The sequence below is a fragment of the Squalius cephalus genome (genome assembly GCF_949319135.1).
Source record: "Squalius cephalus genome assembly, chromosome: 11".
NCBI classification, from domain to species: Eukaryota; Metazoa; Chordata; class Actinopteri; order Cypriniformes; family Leuciscidae; genus Squalius; species Squalius cephalus.
In genome coordinates this window covers 33,544,074-33,562,100 of record NC_137132.1, presented here as the reverse complement: position 1 = coordinate 33,562,100, position 18,027 = coordinate 33,544,074, and the positions used below count along the sequence as shown (strand labels likewise).

Genomic DNA, 18,027 nt, shown 5'->3' with positions numbered 1-18,027 from the left:
CATTACTTAGAAATACTCAAGAGACTTTAATGGTTTATAACACATCTATAAATGTGTTATTACTCCCCTACAACACAAGATTCAATTACTGTGTCTGTCATTAACATCCTTCACAGATGTGCCAATATTAATAGGACTTTATTGAGGTGAATCTGGCGTGTGCAACAGAGCAGGATTACTGATGTTCCACCGGACAGCAAGGATCAGAGACGATGACCAGGGTGGGCGTCTCTTTAGGTAAGATTACCACCCATGACTGCATGATAATCAGCTTTGCCTGCGCACTGCTAACAGGGGAGAAGCAATGGGGGAAAAGCCCTCGTTTCCCCGGCAGGGGCCTTAATTAAAGCTTAAGATAATGGGACTGAAACCAACAATAAATTACATATATACAGTGCTATGCATAAGTTTAGACACCCATGCTAAAGTTGACTAAAAAGAGGAATAAAAAATCATATTTTGGAAATTGAACTTAATGCCTTAATTTAAAAAATTAGGAAAAATCCAACCTTTAAGGACACCAATTTTCTTTGTGAATGAATAATGTATCGTAAATAACTAAATGTTCTTCCTTAAAATACAGGGTGCATAAGTCTGGACACCCCTATGTTAAATTCCCATAGAGGCAGGCAGATTTTTATTTTTAAAGGCCAGTTACTTCATGGATCCAGGATACTATGCATCCTGATAAAGTTCCCTTGGCCTCTGGAATTAAAATAGCCCCACATCATCACATAGCCTTCACCATACCTAGAGATTGGCATGGTTTTATTTCAGTTAGCCTAAAAGCTAGTTTGATTTGCATTGAGTGATGATCTTATGGAAAGTACCCCATGCCAATCTCTAGGTATGGTGAAGGCTATGTGATGATGTGGGGCTATTTTAATTCCAAAGGCCAAGGGAACTTTATCAGGATGCATAGTATCCTAATTTTTTTTTTTTTTTAATACTTAAAAATAAAAATCTGCCTGCCTCTATGGGAATTTAACATAGGGGTGTACACACTTATGCACCATGTATTTTAAGGAAGAACATTTATTTATTTACGATACATTATTCATTCACAAAGAAAATTGGTGTCCTTGAAGGTTGGATTTTTCCTAATTTTTTTAAATTAAGGCATTAAGTTCAATTTCCAAAATATGATTTTTTATTCCTCTTTTTAGTCAACTTTAGCATGGGTGTATTCACTTATGCATTGCACTGTATATATATACAGTATATACATGCAAATATTTCTTAAATATATACATGCATGTGTGTGTATTTATACATATATATACACAAAATAATTATACATAGTACACACATATATATTATGTAAACAAACTTTTATTTTTGATGCGATTAATCGTTTCACAGCCCTAGTTAAAAATGAAATACAAAGTGCACTTGTTTTTTTTTACAGTATAGTGTGCTATGCAGTGGTCACATGACCTCATTTTGTTGTGTTTAATGCAGTGAGCACTGTACAGTTATCACAAAATAAACATTCAGCATTCTCTATTCAATTGCAACAGAATAATGAGTCAAGAAATGTATTTTTAATTGTACTTTTTATGCCATTTCTATCTCAATGGCAACAACGGGACAGCTTAAAATACAAAGAAACTTTGCACAAAACGCATCATTTTTTATTTTATTTTTTAGTATGGAAGTATGCCCATTCTCCGAAGATCTTTATAACATCTAAACACATTTTAAAAAAATGTGTCATCATTTGCTCACCTTCATGTCTTTCCAAATGTGTTTGACTTCTTTCTTTTATGAAACATAAAAAGGTATTTTGAGATGTTTCAGTTTGTTTGTTTGTTTTTCTGTGCATACAATGGAAGTCAGTAGTCAACTAAATGGTTTGGTTGCCAACTTCAAAATATCTTCTTTTGCGAAAGGCATACAGGTTTGGAACGACTCGAGGCAGAATTTTTATTTGGGGATAAACTATCCCTTTAAGATTGAAAAGAATAGCATTGTCAGTTTGCATAACGCCACAGAACGTCTCTAAAAATGGAAATGAAAGGTCCAGTCGAGTGCATTGATTTGCTGCAGTGGAGACATAACTTCCATATTTCAAAACTTTCTTTTTTTTTTTATTATTTGAACTCATTCACAAATGGGTCACACAAGTTCTTACATTCACATATTAAATAATAGACATTACTGGCCTTAATTTTAGCCTGTTTAGCAGGCAATGCCTAGAGCAACAACCACAATCTGCAGCTGTGCGAGTATGAGTGTACCGTTTAGTTTTAACTGACCCCGTTCACTACAACTACAATGAACAAAAACACATTACAACACAATAATGATTTATTAGAGGTCCAAAAATTATTCAGTGAACATATAAGCATTGCACATACTATATAACAAAATATCCTGCATATGCCTAATATTTTCTATTGTAATGCGTGTCTTTCCAGGGGGGATGGGCTCCCCCAGCTGAGTCTGGTTCCTGTCAAGGGTTTTTCCCCCACAATCCTCACATCTTATGGATTTTTTCCCCTGGCCACAGTCACCTTTGGCCGACCGGAGGCACTAAAGGATGATTTTCTGAAAAGGTGATTTGCAACAGTGCGCATTGAAAAAACAAACAAATAAAATTGACTTGACTCTTTCAAAAACACCAACTGAGGCAAGAGGTTGTTGGAATATAACAGCTTTATTTTCTTCTTGCAATATGAATAGCACACTATAATTTGTTGGAGGACTGAGTAACAACTGCAGTCACACTATCTCCCTGAACGCTCTCTTCTCGGTGTACTTCACCTTGTACTTCCTCTTAAACCTGAAAAGAGAATAGCAAAGATTAAAAACAGACACAGAAAAAAAGAGAAAGCATTGTAGCTTGCCACAAAAAGCCTACAATTCCACACTGACACTCTTAATCTTAACATCCACTTTATACAAATAAAGCAGTAAAACATCCAACTTACTTGGCTCTTTCTCTGGGCTCAATAAGGTTTCTCTTCTGTAAGCTCATAAATCGATCTTTTAGGATGCTGCCCTCTGGCTGCATGGCAAGAAACACGTGTCATTTCAAATAACATGCAACTGGAAGTCAGTAAGAGATCAACGCAGACACAGTTAAACACACACCTTCAGACCGCGAAGAGAGCCGGCAAGCTCATGGCTAAGCTGAACATCGAGATCTGGTGCCTGAAACCTGTGGAAAATACAACACTAGTTTAATTACAGTCAAAGAACAAGAGGTTATATCTTCATCAAACTTTGTGTTTTTGTTAAATATCTTTGTGTAGGGCACTTATGATGAATATGGTACAAAACCGGGCTTGACGATTTTAAACGGCCCTAATGCCAATTTATGCTGTTTTTTCCAACAAAGTGTCAGTAACACATCAGAAAATCTCACCTGGAGAGGTGAAACTGTCAGAACTCTCATTGATTTTTCATTAAGTCGATGTGTGAAAACTTTTGTGGAACATTATTCGTGAAATTGTGAAATCACACTCCTAATTCTAACACAGGTGACCCAATGTCCTGAAAATTCTAAAATAAGTATTTTCTCCTTAAGGCGAGACACTACAGGTGAATAGGGTAAAATTTTAAAATAATAGATATCACCATGAAACTTCCTCAGTTGATTACTTACACAAGTATATAAAAAAAATGTATTACAAGTTTTAGAAATTTTTATGTTTATGCAAATTAGGCATTCTCTCATTAAATATGCACAATTTTGCATATATTTTCGGTAGATAGATCTGAACATATGATAAAGCCAGGTGCAAAATTCTTTTTTCATTTTGTTTACACACAAGATGAAAATAAAAACTCAGAGGGATTTCAGGATATATGCTTTCATTACCTAGGGAATCAAAACATACTGTCCATAGCCATAAAAAATAGATTTTCGCCATATTTTTTTTATTAAAATGTCACATAAATCAGGCCAGGAATGATTTATTAACAAATCCCTCTGAAATTATCTTCAGAATACTGCTAAGTGTATAACTGGAAAGTTTGGTGTACATAGGTGCTACATAGGCTGAGATGTTTCTACTGGAGAATGACAAAAAACTCATTTTGAGAAGATGGCAGTTAAAGATTTAAATGGCTCTAAATGAGAAATCGGCGTTAGCTTTAAATCCCCCTTTGGACATTCACGATTGGTTACTGATAGAAAGGAAATGCCCATATTTGGGTTACATAGCATTGTGCAGGAGACTCAGATCTTTACAGCGATACCTGTCATGACAGACTTCAGTAAACAGACGTTAACTCGGCGTGTCGCGTTGTAATACTAACTTCCTGGTAAATTCGGGAGAAACTTACTGCCGCAAGTAAACAAAATGTAATAAAATAAACATCTTAATGTATATTTTCAACGTTTTCTTTATAGCAGCTTGAAAGAACACATATTGAAGGAGTAAACTAGCCCAAAATATCAAAACTGACCACTGCATGAAAATCGATGTTTTTGCCTGCCGTGTCTTGCCTTAAAACTGCAGTGAATCAAAGACAGTCTCAAAAACACGGTTTGAAATCGCTGGTGTTTCTGACGTCACAAACTACCTTGTAACCAATCAGATCAACGTGTGATCGTCAGCGAGTGGATCTCTGAGCTGGTGTGAGTGAGTGGAGGCGGGGCTCATTTGCATATTCATAGAACAGCGTATACTAAATTAGGCAAGGGTGTAGAGTTACATTCAAGCTATTATAAGGCGTGAAAATTTTTTTTTTTCAAGTAAAAAAACTTTAAATATGTAATTTTGGTGATCAAAGATGAGTTAAGGGATAAAATAATTGACTACAGGGGGACTTTAAGGATCGAAAATTAGATTTTAAACATCAAAAGCTGATCAGGTTGGATATAAACTTTGCTGAGATCAAATCTTTGCTGAGATTTAAACTGAGATCACTCATCAAGGCCTATGTAATTAGACACCAAACTGTGGTGTGAAGTTATTAATAAGCATTTCCTATTTCAAGATGTTGCCATTGATTTTTGAATCACTCTATTCCCATCATTATGTCAGACACAGCTGGAGAACAAAAGAAACAAACTTGAGTCTGCCGAGTCTGCGAGGCATGCTCTTCTGCGCCTCCTGATTGGCCTTGCGCTGAGCCTGCCTCTGTTTGGTCCTCTGTTCCTGCGTCTTCAGGTTGGCACGGATGGATCGCAGCTGGAACAGTTGCTGCTGCTTGTCAATCATTTGACGCTCGGCCTTCCTCCGCAACTCCTGTTTAATAAATGAAAGGCTTGAATGTGAATCAAGAGATTCATCCCCAACTTGGTCAAGAGGCAGATCCATTCTGCTTCCTTACCTTGATCCTCTGAGCCTTCTCTTTCCTCCTCTGTTTCTCAGTTTTCTTTTCCTGTGTTGCGGTCGGCCCAATGACTGTGTCTTCGCTGCCCCCTTCTGGCTCTTCCGGCTCAACGTCCCCTTCTTCAATCAATCCCTCCACCTGCTCTTTAAAGCTGCTCTCCTACAGAAACACAAGCACATCTATATTTAGAACAGCATGTGGACACATTCCCATCTAAACCTGGAGTGGAAACAGAACGCTAGCTTACCTAAGATCCGCACAACAGCACTGTATAATGCTTACTATTTAGAAATAAATAAATAAATAAATATATACACAAAATACTCACTCTATGATTAACATATGCATGTTATCCATTTAACATAGAAATTACACCTTATTTTACATTTCTTAAAAAAAATTTTTTTTAAATAATGTCTTACATTTTTTTTTACATGTCTTAATGTTTAACGAGTCGAGAAAGATGCTGAAATAAACTCATTCTTCACTTCAAGTTAATTGCATTACACTGTATTATACAGTATTTAATCGCATAACATTGTAATATACAGTATTTAATCGCATTACACTAAATACTGTATATTAATGCAATTAAATACTGTATAATACAGTATAATGCGATTAAATACTGTATATTATTGTAATGCGATTAAATACTGTATGTTACAGTGTAATACCATTAAATGCTGTATAATACAGTATAATGCGATTAAATACTGTATAATCGCATAACACTGTAATATACAGTATTTAATCGCATTACAGTATTATACAGCATTTATTATACAGCAGAGAAATGACTGTCCAAACTGAAAGGAGTTCAGGAAACATCTTGTCATGCGTTGATGGGGTAAAGGTGAAGGAGCGTGGAATGATGGGAGTGGCCGTCTTCACCTCCCTTTATTTCATTTTAATGAATTAGCCGCAAGTAATGTAATGTTTAACCCCTGAGTTAAGTTGTTAGCATAAGGTTCGAGGTTGTACCTCAGTGGCGATGTCCTCTTTCACAGCCAGCTGACGTGCCAACCTTTCCTCTGCTTTCAGCTTCTTGACCTCCACTTCATGGGCTTCACGGAGCAGGTCCTAGATACACACACACAGATGTGACGTAAAAGCAGCAGATCAATGTTTACGGATGCGAAGAGCTTTGTGTAGTTTACCTGGTGAGAAAAGAAGTCTGGGTTGTATGAGCCTCCAGGACCAACGACCTCAATTGCAGGAAGAACTGAAGGTTTCTCATTCAGCCTATCTGGTCTCTTAAAGAGGAAAATGAACAGATTCAGCACATGAACAACAACAGCTAAACCTAGCGGTCAACACATGTGGATGTTTTGATACCTGAGAAAACAGTGGCTGATGGTTGATATAAAAGCCAATATTTATGACAATCACACTTTAATTTAAATAGAGAAAATACCATGCATAATAATTGCTGAAATTAAACTTTATATTTTACATCATATTTAATAAATTCATGAGTAAAATAAGAAAATGAATCTGTAAAGTAAACTGATTTACTCTAGATTAAATCGTGTAATTGTGTAAATCGTGTGTAAAGTGGTTCTGGCGTAAATTTTCGGATTCATTAAAATGTTTGTATTTTCCAAATGTTAGTTGGTACGAAAGAAATCTACACCTGCTCCCAGCCACGCGTAAATAGTGCGTTTAACATCCGAACGTTTTGCTCATTAATAAGGCTGCATTTTAATTCACCTTAATCGGGTACATATTTACACAGCATTTTGAAAAAATATTATATATAGTAATTACATACGGTTTTTCTTTTTACTTTTATTATGAGAGCCAGTAATAGCATCTGCAAAGCGGAACACAAGTCCGCAAGTCACAAGTGTTGCAGTCAAGCTTCATGTCGAACCATTTTCTTTTCACTTCTGGGACTGCTCGATTAACAGATGAAACTCCATTAACTGCATCTGCTGCCAAGCTTCCTTTTTTTTTTTTGGACCTGATACACCACGCTTGAAAATAAAATGTGGCATTTTGAATGAACTTCTGATAATAAAACTTCAATTTCTGCATCTGAGAAATTTTTGTTTTTCATTCGCTTTTGAGAAGACATGTTGAAATCCTTCGCTTGGTGTCATAATATGATGCCCATATATAGTTGTCAGTCGGATTTAATGGGCGGGATTTATGGTAATTGAGAATGAGCGTGCATGCGCGTCCCATTTACGACTGATTGGAATTCATTAACACACACACTTCACTATCACATCTGACGTTTACAAAGTATTTGTGAATCAGGAGAAGAATTTTCGGGAAGGTCTCTTTACGCGCAAATCACTCACATATTTACTCGAATATTTACGAATGTTTCATGAATGAGACCCAATATGTGGGAACAAGTAACGTCTTCTAAATAAAAGAGCCAATCACTGGTTGATTAAGTCATCATGTCACTGCAGCTGCCGTCAGTTAATATGTTATTTGATTGTGAGTTCAGCGGTCAGTCTTTGAGATTTTAGGATTCCTCCATTCAAGTAGATAGGATTGGGTCTTGGATGCCCAAAGTAGCAAATATGACCACTGAGTGAACAGTGACTTTGATAACGTCGAAGATGCACTTTTAAGCTAAACACAAACGTTTATGGTTGCAAATACTAGACTGATGAAACCTGTGACGAATTACCCTATTATAGATAGGGCTGTCACTTTACGTTCGAAAATCGATTGCACAATCGATCGGACCAACCAACACAAGTTTCGAAAACGAAAATAGGGAATCGATTTTAACGGCCTTCTCTCGGAGTGCGTCCAGCTCGTCACGATACGCCCGCAGCGAACGCGCGTCACACAGCGACTGCAGGTTCTGACACACACACATAACGGCAAATTATCCTTCTGCATAATGAGTCTCTTTTTACTACAAAACTGTGAATTCTGCCGGTATTCAGACAGTCGCATGCATACAGATTCGGTCTACAATCGCCTACGTAGGTGAAATTAGTTTGACATTTCTAATGGTAAACACAGCCATGTTGAAGCCTGCAGTGATGTTTTTCATTGATGTAATGGCAGTCCACTCTGCTTATTGTTTTTCGAGAATGTTGCACTCCTGTTTGTCATTGTGCACGAAACTTCACGCCAATAAATCATCAGAACTATTGCTGACTTGTGAGCATCTCAAGCGCGGCGAGTCCTCTTTACGTTCGTCCTAATGCCTGTTAGTTGTCCGTGGATTTGCCTATATTTGGCGTTTAAAACTGAAACGTCTTTAGACATGGAAAATCGATTTTACAATCGATTAAATTAACACTTATGTCTCAAAAATCGAACAGGATTTTTTCACAAAAGTGACAGCCCTGATTATAGATCTACATAATATTCACATATTCAGTTCATAGAGGGCATGGAATAATATTTAAACCTATAACATTGACATAGATAACATTTAAACCTTTTTTTTATCTCACAATTCTGACCACAATTGAGAGTTCATATCTCCAATTTGGAGTTTTTAACGCACAATTCTGTGAGTTTATATCTCAATTCAGAGAGAAGTCAGAATTGCAGTATATAAACAATTCTGAGGAAAAAAAGGGAAGTTCTGAGAAGATTTTTCTCCTCAGAATTGCAGGATATAAACTCGCAACTAAGCTTTTTTAGTTTTTTTTTTAACATGGCTTCCATAGTCACTTTTTAACACGTGGAAGGCTCTGCCCAAACAACACGTCAAACCAAAACCAGAATGGTCTATGGTATTTTTATTTTATATAGGAGTCGGAGCTCCTTGTGCGTTTGTGTTCAGGCAATGGAGTTCTCAGCGCTGTCAGAAATAAAAGTCCTGCTTTTACAACTTTTATCGGTCAAACTGAAAAAACTAAAATTAAAAAATGCCAAATATTGTCCGACCACTAGCTATACATCCTAGAGATGCACTGATTGATCGGCTGGTGACCGGAATTGGTCGATTTTCACGTGATCGGCCATGACCGGCCGGTCAGTCTGACATATGCCGATTTTATGCTGTCAAATGCACTCGGGCGCCGCATGTTTAACCTTTTGAGCGGTATGGTCTCATATATGGGATTTTTATTTCTGTGCCCCTGAGAGTACGGTCGGTGCCACATTTATAATGTTCAGTGACGTCGCATGACTGCCAGATTCAAACTGCTTTCGCGCGTTGGCTGGCGCTGAGCCAGAGTCGGACGCGTTCAGCGCTGTCATATATCACAACTAAGCAGTGTTTTCAACCTCATAATGTTTATTTTAGGTTTCAGATATTTAAATACACATAAGCACGAGTAAAACAATACATTTGGAGTTTGTAAAATACACACTGATGTCTGTGGAAGCAGCAATAACAATCTATTCAAATATAATTTGCCGACATGTGTTATTCATATCAGACAAACATAGTGGAAGTAACTATAAAGTTTACTCTATTCTTCTCAGTTCACCGGCCACTTTCTTGCATTTATTTCGGGAGAAACTGATGAATTCACGTGCTGTAAATCTGACTGACAGGACAACATTGCGGCTCCCATCTCATGTTATAGATCAAGATTATTTATAATTTTTTTTAAATGACCAAACACACTCCCTTACACGTATTTGAGAATCAGAATAATAGATAGGCTAGTTGATGACATGAGCAAGTTTGTGAATATTTTGAATAAAAAAGGAAAAGCGAAATAAAAGCGACACATCTGTCATACAGTATTATTGTGGCTGCGGTGTATCGCGTGACGCGTCGCCATGGAAACATTAAAGGGTAACTAAACCCTAAACCAACTTTTTTTAGTTAATGATCTGTGAGATTGGGTCTTTATTAGTGCTGTTCATTGATTCGAGTAACTTTTTTGACATTTGGGTATAAAGTGTTTTAATTCTACAATATATGGTGTAAAAACGTCTGAGTGCTGCCCTCTTCAGGTTGAACGGTGGCTACTGCAGTTGAATTTTCCTGTTGGATGTTTGCGGTACAGCGTGACGTAAGCGGTACACCGCTACGTAAGCAGGTTCCAGTTCACCACGCCCTCCCTTGGTACGAGCTCACCACGCCCTCCCTTGGTACGAGCTAGAGCTACCACGCATAGTATTGCATCAGGATAGCAGTTAGGATAGCTTCAAGTTAGCGCAGATTTATCTGTATTTAGTACAGTGGTCAAGAGGGTACGTAGGTGTAGGTTTGCTGGTTGTAACAGCACTGCTGGACTGCATAGCTTTCCAGCAAACTTGGAAATTAGGCGCCAGTGGAGCTCAAGTGTGCAACCAATATTGTCTGTAACGCAATAGAGGTGGAAATGGGCTTCTCCACACAGCTCGTGCTGAAAAGCGGCGCAGTGTCAAACGCTGCTCCTCCTGCATGGACTCCACCACCGCAGCGGCGTCTTGATGTGAGTGATCATATATATAATCACAATTTTTTATGGTTAGGCTAAAGTTAATCCTCTGGGGTCGACAAACGCGTCGGTGCATTTTGCTGGATTTTTTTCACATTGCGGCAAAATATGAATATGCCTACAGAGAGCGCGCGCTATTGACATCAACTCGATAAAACTCATCAGATGCATGTAATTTACGTCGTCTTGCGACCCTGCTGTGAGTCACTCTCCATTTTAGAGTCTGACAGCAGCTGTCAATTAATCCGTCACTGCGGGTCTCAGGTGCACGCCCCACCACTCAGCGCGTCCCGTCTATCTCCGCTGGGGTCTGCCCACTTTTCCAGCATTTTTCAAATATTGCCAGTGGGTGGAGTCAGGCTCTGACCAGGGGTTTAGTTACCCTTTAAAGGGAACGTTCGCCTTGAAAAACTCACTCTGGGGGTGGGGGTATCAGTTAGAATATATTAAACTTGCGCGTAAAAGCGTTAAAGAAAAGATCGAAAATAAATATTTGTGTGTGCTGTAAAGTGGTTAGAAAAAAATTTAATCGGAATCGGCTAAAATCGGTATCGGCAGGTCAAACTCAATGAAAAATCGGAAACGGCCTAGAAAATTGTAATCGGTGCATCTCTAATACATCCATTGTCCAAATGACTGCAAATACTTTTCTAAAGATAATGATCACAAACCAAAAGAACGCACTGCTCTCACCTTGACAAGCTTTTTTTTTGTTTGTTCCAGGTAGTAGGGATCGGCCGTCTCTGGCGCTGTTGGACAAAGACATTGAGCATCATTACGCCACTTGTTTACATTACTGACACATCAGAGAGTGTAAAGATACTCACTGCCTGCACTCCACAGGTCATAAAACGCTCTGGCTGGATTGTTATTGGCCACTGGAGTTTCTTTGACGGGCAGCCCAGAGGCAGCTGCAGCTCTTCGGAGTTGAAGAAGCTTTTCTCTTCGTGGCAACACTCCCATGGCCGCCAACCTCGCTGCTTTCTCTGCCATGCGCCGCTGCTTTTTAGCATTGGGCTGCTGGAACGCCAAGACACTAAAAGAACATCCGGAGAATCAGGGTCATGTAAGATTGGGGATAAATGGTTTGGAGACGATCAGATTATCCTTATATTATAGATGGATTTTATGATGCATTTTCCTTAATACTTAATGCCACTATATTGCAAATCTCTGCTGCATGATTGATTATATCATCACAAAAACAAAAATATATGAAATCACACAGCTCTATGAAGCTGGATATATAAATATGTCCAACTTTATCCACACACACTCACAAATCCTATATATATATACACACTATATAGAAACTCTCAAATGCATGATTGTTTGAATTGCAAAATCTAAACTATATTATCATCCATTTCTAAGATTCAGATTCACATTATTAAGCTATTTTCATGGCAAAAAATAAATTACAAAATACAAATATCATATAAATACAATAAAAACAAAACATATTATAAAAGATTTTTTTAAATTAACATATTATAAAAAATCCAAAACCTTTTCAGGCATAATCTTATTAAATATGTTTTTAGTGAAGTGAAGTAACTTCATAAAAGAGCATTCCAGGACAATCCAATAAAATATGTTCAGATAAGGGAATCTTACAAAACATACATAAAGTTGGGTCTTAACCTTTAAGCCCATCTCTAAGATATTGCAAACATTAACGTCACTATTTTCTGTAAAGCTGCTTTAAAACGATGTGTATTGTGAAAAGCGATATACAAACAATACTGACTTGACTTAAATCTACAGCGAAGACAAAATTTGGTGGTAAAATATAAATCTTCAAATCAGCTTAACATCTTCAGCTCATAGTTTTTCATCTGTTATGTGTCATGGCCAAATGTGAAACCTGAAACGTGTTTAACAGCGCAATATTTGATTTGAGAGCTGCAGCATTAGTATGACTTCAAAAGGCTTTCTAATATAATGCACGAGTTTTCTGAAACACTTTTAGGGTGAATTTTAAGTAAATATTAGTAATTCATCTCAGCAATTGTGTGCATGTATGCAATTTAATTATATAATTTCACTATTATATCATTTCAGTGTTCTCTAGATATAATGGCATTGGGCAAGAGAAAACTAAATAAAACAAACACCAAATAAGAGTTTAATAACTGAATCCTGACAATACGCCCTCAGATCCTGGACGGCTGTTCACACAACAGCCCTCCAAGCTCCATTGTGTTATCTTCACATTCCCAAAGAAATACTGGGAGCGCAAGGATGAGATCATCAGCGGGCAGAAGAGGATGCAGATCACGGGTCATTTTGAAAGTTAATTTTACAGTCGTACTGTACTCACTTTTTGGGAGCAGGTATGCGGGAATCCGGCTGAAGAATGAGATCTATCCGCAGAGGTTTGGAGCGTTTACCTTTCTTAACTGTCGTCTCTAATAACGAAAAAAACAAAACAGTTATGGATTGGGCAGGAAAAAAAAAACAATGACATAGTAGGCTATATAAAGAGAGGACCTTTTTAATCTTACGTGGTTGAGTTTCTTTGTTTTTTTCACCAGTGTCCACAAAGAAGAGACTGGCATCAGGTTTTTCAGCTATCAACCCCCTATGAATGAAGAAAGGAGGAGAAGAATAAATTAATCAGTGTTTGTTCAGAATCTCTTGTATCATGAACCGCCGTGCGGTTAACTTAAAGGTTGTGTTATAAGACCATATATATATTTTATCATCACTTTTTTTATTATTATTGTTATTTTCTCATCTTTTTAAAATACAAAATGATGCCGACAAACAATCAGCCATGCAACAGTAAGTGGAAATCAAAACAACAGCAACAAAAGAAATAAAAATAACAAATAAGTTAGACTGGTTAGTTACACAGAAGGGTGAATGACGAAAAAAATAACCAAAACAAATAAATTATAAATAATATGCAGCAAAATATGCACAGCACAGTGCGTGAATTTAAAATTAAGCGAATATATAAAAATGCGAATGTAAACATCGACATGAGCATATATCAATAATTCAATATAAACTTAATGACTCAATGGTTACGTAGCCTACTACATAAAAACAGCCACGTGACGCTTTTCAACTCTTTATAACGCACACACAGTCACATATAACCTAAATTAATGTTTTGAATTCTACTGGAATAAAGCAGACTATAGATATAAATATAGAAGTCTAATCATTTCCATCAATGTTAAACTTTAATGATAATAACCCATATTTACCCATGACTTACCCTGCTGCTTTCTCCTGAAGTCGCACGTCGTCCAGAAACTCCTCCACATCCTGGATATCACTATATTTGTTCCAGTTCTTTTTCTTATTTTTGTTCACGCGTTTTCGTCGTTTAATATCCGAACTGTTTCCATCCAGACCCGAGTTAAAAGACAGAAACCCCGGCTGAGACGCCGCCATGCGCTTGTGTTTCCTGGCGGCCGCCATGATGGTAAAGAAGGAGGAGGAGGAAAAATGGGGGAGGAGACTATAGAGAGCCTAAGTCCCGCCCCTCCGCTTCCGGCTCATGGGACCTTATTTCGGAAAAAATATGTATGGAAGTCAATGGCGAGAGATAACTTATCTTTTTATTCCGTCTGAACTGTGCCCTGAACTACACATATGATGTTTGTCAATTTAAAAGGTAATTATGAAGGTCAAGAAAGTCGCAGTTTGTCATAAAACAGAAGAGTAACGTTTAGTTTTATGTGAAAATCGCTCAATGAACTACATCTCTCGTCTCGCACTATGTACGTCACAAGATCCGTTGCTCGTATGTGTGTATTCTGGCTCAAAACACTCGGGCATGACGGCGTAACGTTACGATTATAATGTAAGACTATAGAAAACATGACAGACGTTAGCTTCAGTAAAGTTAGCTTCATTCATTGAGAGAAAAGGTATGACGTCGCATGTGCTCCTTCTGGGTTTGTAGTCTTTGTAATTACGTATTTTCACAGTCTTATACCTCAGCAGTTTTACATCAAGCTGCGACTTTCTTGACTTTAAAATGTATCTTTTAAATTGACAAACATCATATGTGTAAATCAGGGCACAATTCAAACGAGATCAAAATATTTGTTGTCTCTCGCCATTGACTACCATACAATATTTTTCCGAAATAAGGTCCCATGGTGGTCGACCGGAAGGGGAGGGACTTAGGCTCTCTATACGTTTGTGGACTCGACTCATGAATATTTAATTAGGTCACGTGAGCTCTACAAAGAGGGTCGGGAAATCCAAAATGTGGCCCCTGTCCGTTGGGTTGTATCTCAGTTATAAATGTTGATTTGCCTTAAAATGTTCTATTAAATTATTTAAAAATCCTTACTGTTTAATTTTAAACAGCTGTGTTTGGTCTATTCTAATGTACGCCAAAGATACAGAATTGGAGAAAGTGCAACGCGAAATATGGTGGAATAACGCTTACGGAACGAAAATATATTTCCATGTATTTATGATCAATACATTATATGGTGAAAACATAATGACCAATATATGAAATAATAACAATATATTGAATAATACATAAGGAATTGCCACTTTTCATATATTGAAAAATATATTTACACGAAAATGTAGCCTAATTAGTTGTGAGTATGATTGACTCTAAGTTGTTAATACAAAGACACAGAAAGAGTGTCAGGACAGTGATAGAGTGTGCATTTATTTCTATTTATTAAACTGCAAATACTTTGTGCATGTTTGAAACTTAACTGAAAAAAAAAAATACATTTTTAAAAACCACTGCAATACAGTAATGCCTTTTAAATAAAGCGACACGCAACATATTCTCAATGTTTTTTTGATCTTCTTCTGGACTGAACCACAGGCTCTACTCTTCAGCAAAATGGTGACCCACAAAACTCAGATAACAGAAAAAATAAATTCCACCAGAATAGTAAACACTAACAGATCTCAGCAGAGGAGGGTTAAACAACAAAAACAGCATTACCAGCTTCACTTATTACTGAACAGTTTGACTTTATTTTTCGACTTTATTTCAAATATCTACAGAAGTTCTTATTGAGAATCAACTGAGATTAAGATGTTGATGATTTATTGAAAATAATAACATTTGTAGTTACCATTATGGTGATCAGTGGTTGCTTTAGTTGGGCTTTCGACTCTTCAACATTAGTGTGTTTTTAATACAAAAAAGCCAAGCTATATTTTGAGTGATCTGTTGGGTGTTTATTGATGATGGCATTATCATTATGGGCCCTATTTTAACGATCTGAAACGCAATCAAGCGCAAAACGCAAGTAACTGTGGGCGGGTCTTGGGCGCTGTTGCTATTATACCGGCGGGATAAATTACTCTTGCGCCCGACGCAAATCTAAAATGGGTTGGTCTGAAGTAGCTTCATTATTCATAGGTGTGGTTTGGGCGTAACGTGAAATAAACCAATCAGAGCGGCATCTCACATTCCCTTTAAGAGCAGGCGCGCTTGTTCTATAGCGGATTCCTATTATAACGGCGGATTTGCCAGACGCGCGCCAGGAGCGGTTCACAGCCGAGGAGACCGACGTTCTCGTCAGGGACGTTGAGGATGGAGAAACACACCCAAATTAACTTTGGTTAAACAGGCGTATGATAATTTGGGTAAATGTGTAAGCTAGATGTATGCTTTTATAATAAACTGTTTATCTATCTATCTATCGTAATAATGTAGGCTATGATTTGCAAAAATGAAACCTGCTGCGTCTGTGTGTAGATGAGAGAATTAAAGTGTATGCGCGTTGTGCACACGCTACATTGATTATCTAGCGGAATTGTTTTCTAAACCTGCAAAATAGCATGAGGGAACGTTTGCGCCTGAACACGCCTCCTCTTTGCGCTGAACCGCCCCGGGGAGCGCAAGTGTATCTCTTAGTTAACCGACGTGCGTCTGTGGAGGGAAAAGTCCGCTGTGCGTCGGGTGCAAAATAGGAATGATACATGCGTCGGTGTACAAAGTCAATTGCGCTGGGTGCAAGATAGGGCCCTATAAATGTAAATCACATATTTCATCCCAAGATTTATCACTGATTGAAAGTGTTAGTGTCACGAACTGAGCCGTGACGTGCTCACGAAGCTGACAGGCAGCCAAACGCCGGCGCTAACATTCAAGCTGTCTTGCCGCTATTCTCCGTGTCATATCGCTGTCATTGCCGTTTGCTGTTCTATTACTGGTGCACTATTTACAATGTCATTTACCACAGTTTGCCATAATTGCCAGCTAGCATGCAATGTTGTTTAAGCTGCAGGGAAAGGCCTACCGGCATTCTTAAATAGCAAATGTTTGTGCATGATCCCAGGCATATATTACACGAACTATACATTGTCATTTTATCGCCCATCGGTATTAACGTCTTTTGGTTTCAAGTAATGAAAATATACACACTGGCTGTCAAACTTCTTATTTATTTAGTTAAAGCTTTGTAATTACAACACTGTACACACTTAACCCACCACCGTCCCGATCTCAGGTTCAACTTCCTGGTTTCGCGTAGGGAAGCCGAGGGGATGTGCCACTGGGTTGAAATAGAGGGGTTTCGCGGGTGATGGGTGGGAGAAACCATTATTGCAGGGGTGTTTGTGTGTTTATTTCTTGTATGGGTTTTTCTCTACAAATGTGATTTTGGTGGGGGAGAAACGTTTGGTATGTGTTTGTTTATTTGTTGTTTGCTTGTTTGATTTATTATTTAATTATTTTCATGTGATTACATGGATGATTGTTTTGTTACCAATGGGGCAATCTAGTGGGTGGGGCTACGGCTAGTTTAAGGCTGTATTAGGCCCCATGGCCTCAGTAGCAGAGGGGCTGTGCAGAGAGAAAGAACTGTGGCATAGTAATGCTGGTGGGTAAAGTGTGCAGGGTCTTGAGAGACGTAGCCTGGCAACTTAATGCCTATTTATTTTCTTTATGAACAGTTTTTGTTTTGCATTTTTTTTTTGACTATCCTGACACTGTAAATATTTGCACGTTTTGAAAATATAAAGGAAAAATAAACAAGAGGCTTTCTAGAAAACTTGCATCTTCCCTGACTCCGCCATCGGTCATTTTGCCACATTTGGTGTCAGAAGTGGGATAAGGAGTCAGGCGGAGGTGAAGATTTACAACAAGCCAAGATGTCCACCAGAAGGGAGAAAAAGGCGGAGGAAGATGGAGCGATAGGGGGCGACACTGAGCATACGGAACCCACTCCAGATCCCGCCACAGCTGATCCTGCTATCAACCGGATGGCAACGATGTTCGAATCCTTTATGGAGGTGCAACGGGCCAGAGATGAGCGGATGGAGAAGGAGTCGTCCAGGCAAGCCCATCAGTTCCAAGTCCTCACCCATCAGGTGACTCAGCTACAGCTGGATGTGGAGGTAACTCGGGAACGGAGGACCATAC

The 18,027-nt window shown here is 38.1% G+C and overlaps 1 protein-coding gene across 2 annotated transcripts; it reads right to left on the bottom strand.

Moving 5' to 3' along the window:
* Positions 1–1,319: 1,319 nt before the first annotated feature.
* Positions 1,320–14,106, bottom strand: nop53 (NOP53 ribosome biogenesis factor). 2 transcript variants are annotated; one of them, XM_079885921.1, is made up of 12 exons: positions 13,885–14,106; positions 13,163–13,239; positions 12,979–13,066; positions 11,483–11,691; positions 11,349–11,404; positions 6,450–6,545; positions 6,274–6,372; positions 5,287–5,448; positions 5,026–5,201; positions 3,097–3,163; positions 2,934–3,010; positions 1,320–2,785 (listed from the first exon to the last, which is right to left on the bottom strand). In XM_079885921.1, exons 1-12 carry the CDS (start codon positions 14,088–14,090, stop codon positions 2,725–2,727), a joined length of 1,374 nt encoding a protein of 457 aa, XP_079742047.1. In that variant the 5' UTR covers positions 14,091–14,106; the 3' UTR covers positions 1,320–2,724. The 2 variants fall into 2 exon arrangements, with proteins under 2 accessions (XP_079742047.1, XP_079742046.1); XM_079885920.1 differs by having other exon boundaries at positions 12,979–13,239; positions 13,885–14,105.
* Positions 14,107–18,027: the final 3,921 nt, after the last annotated feature.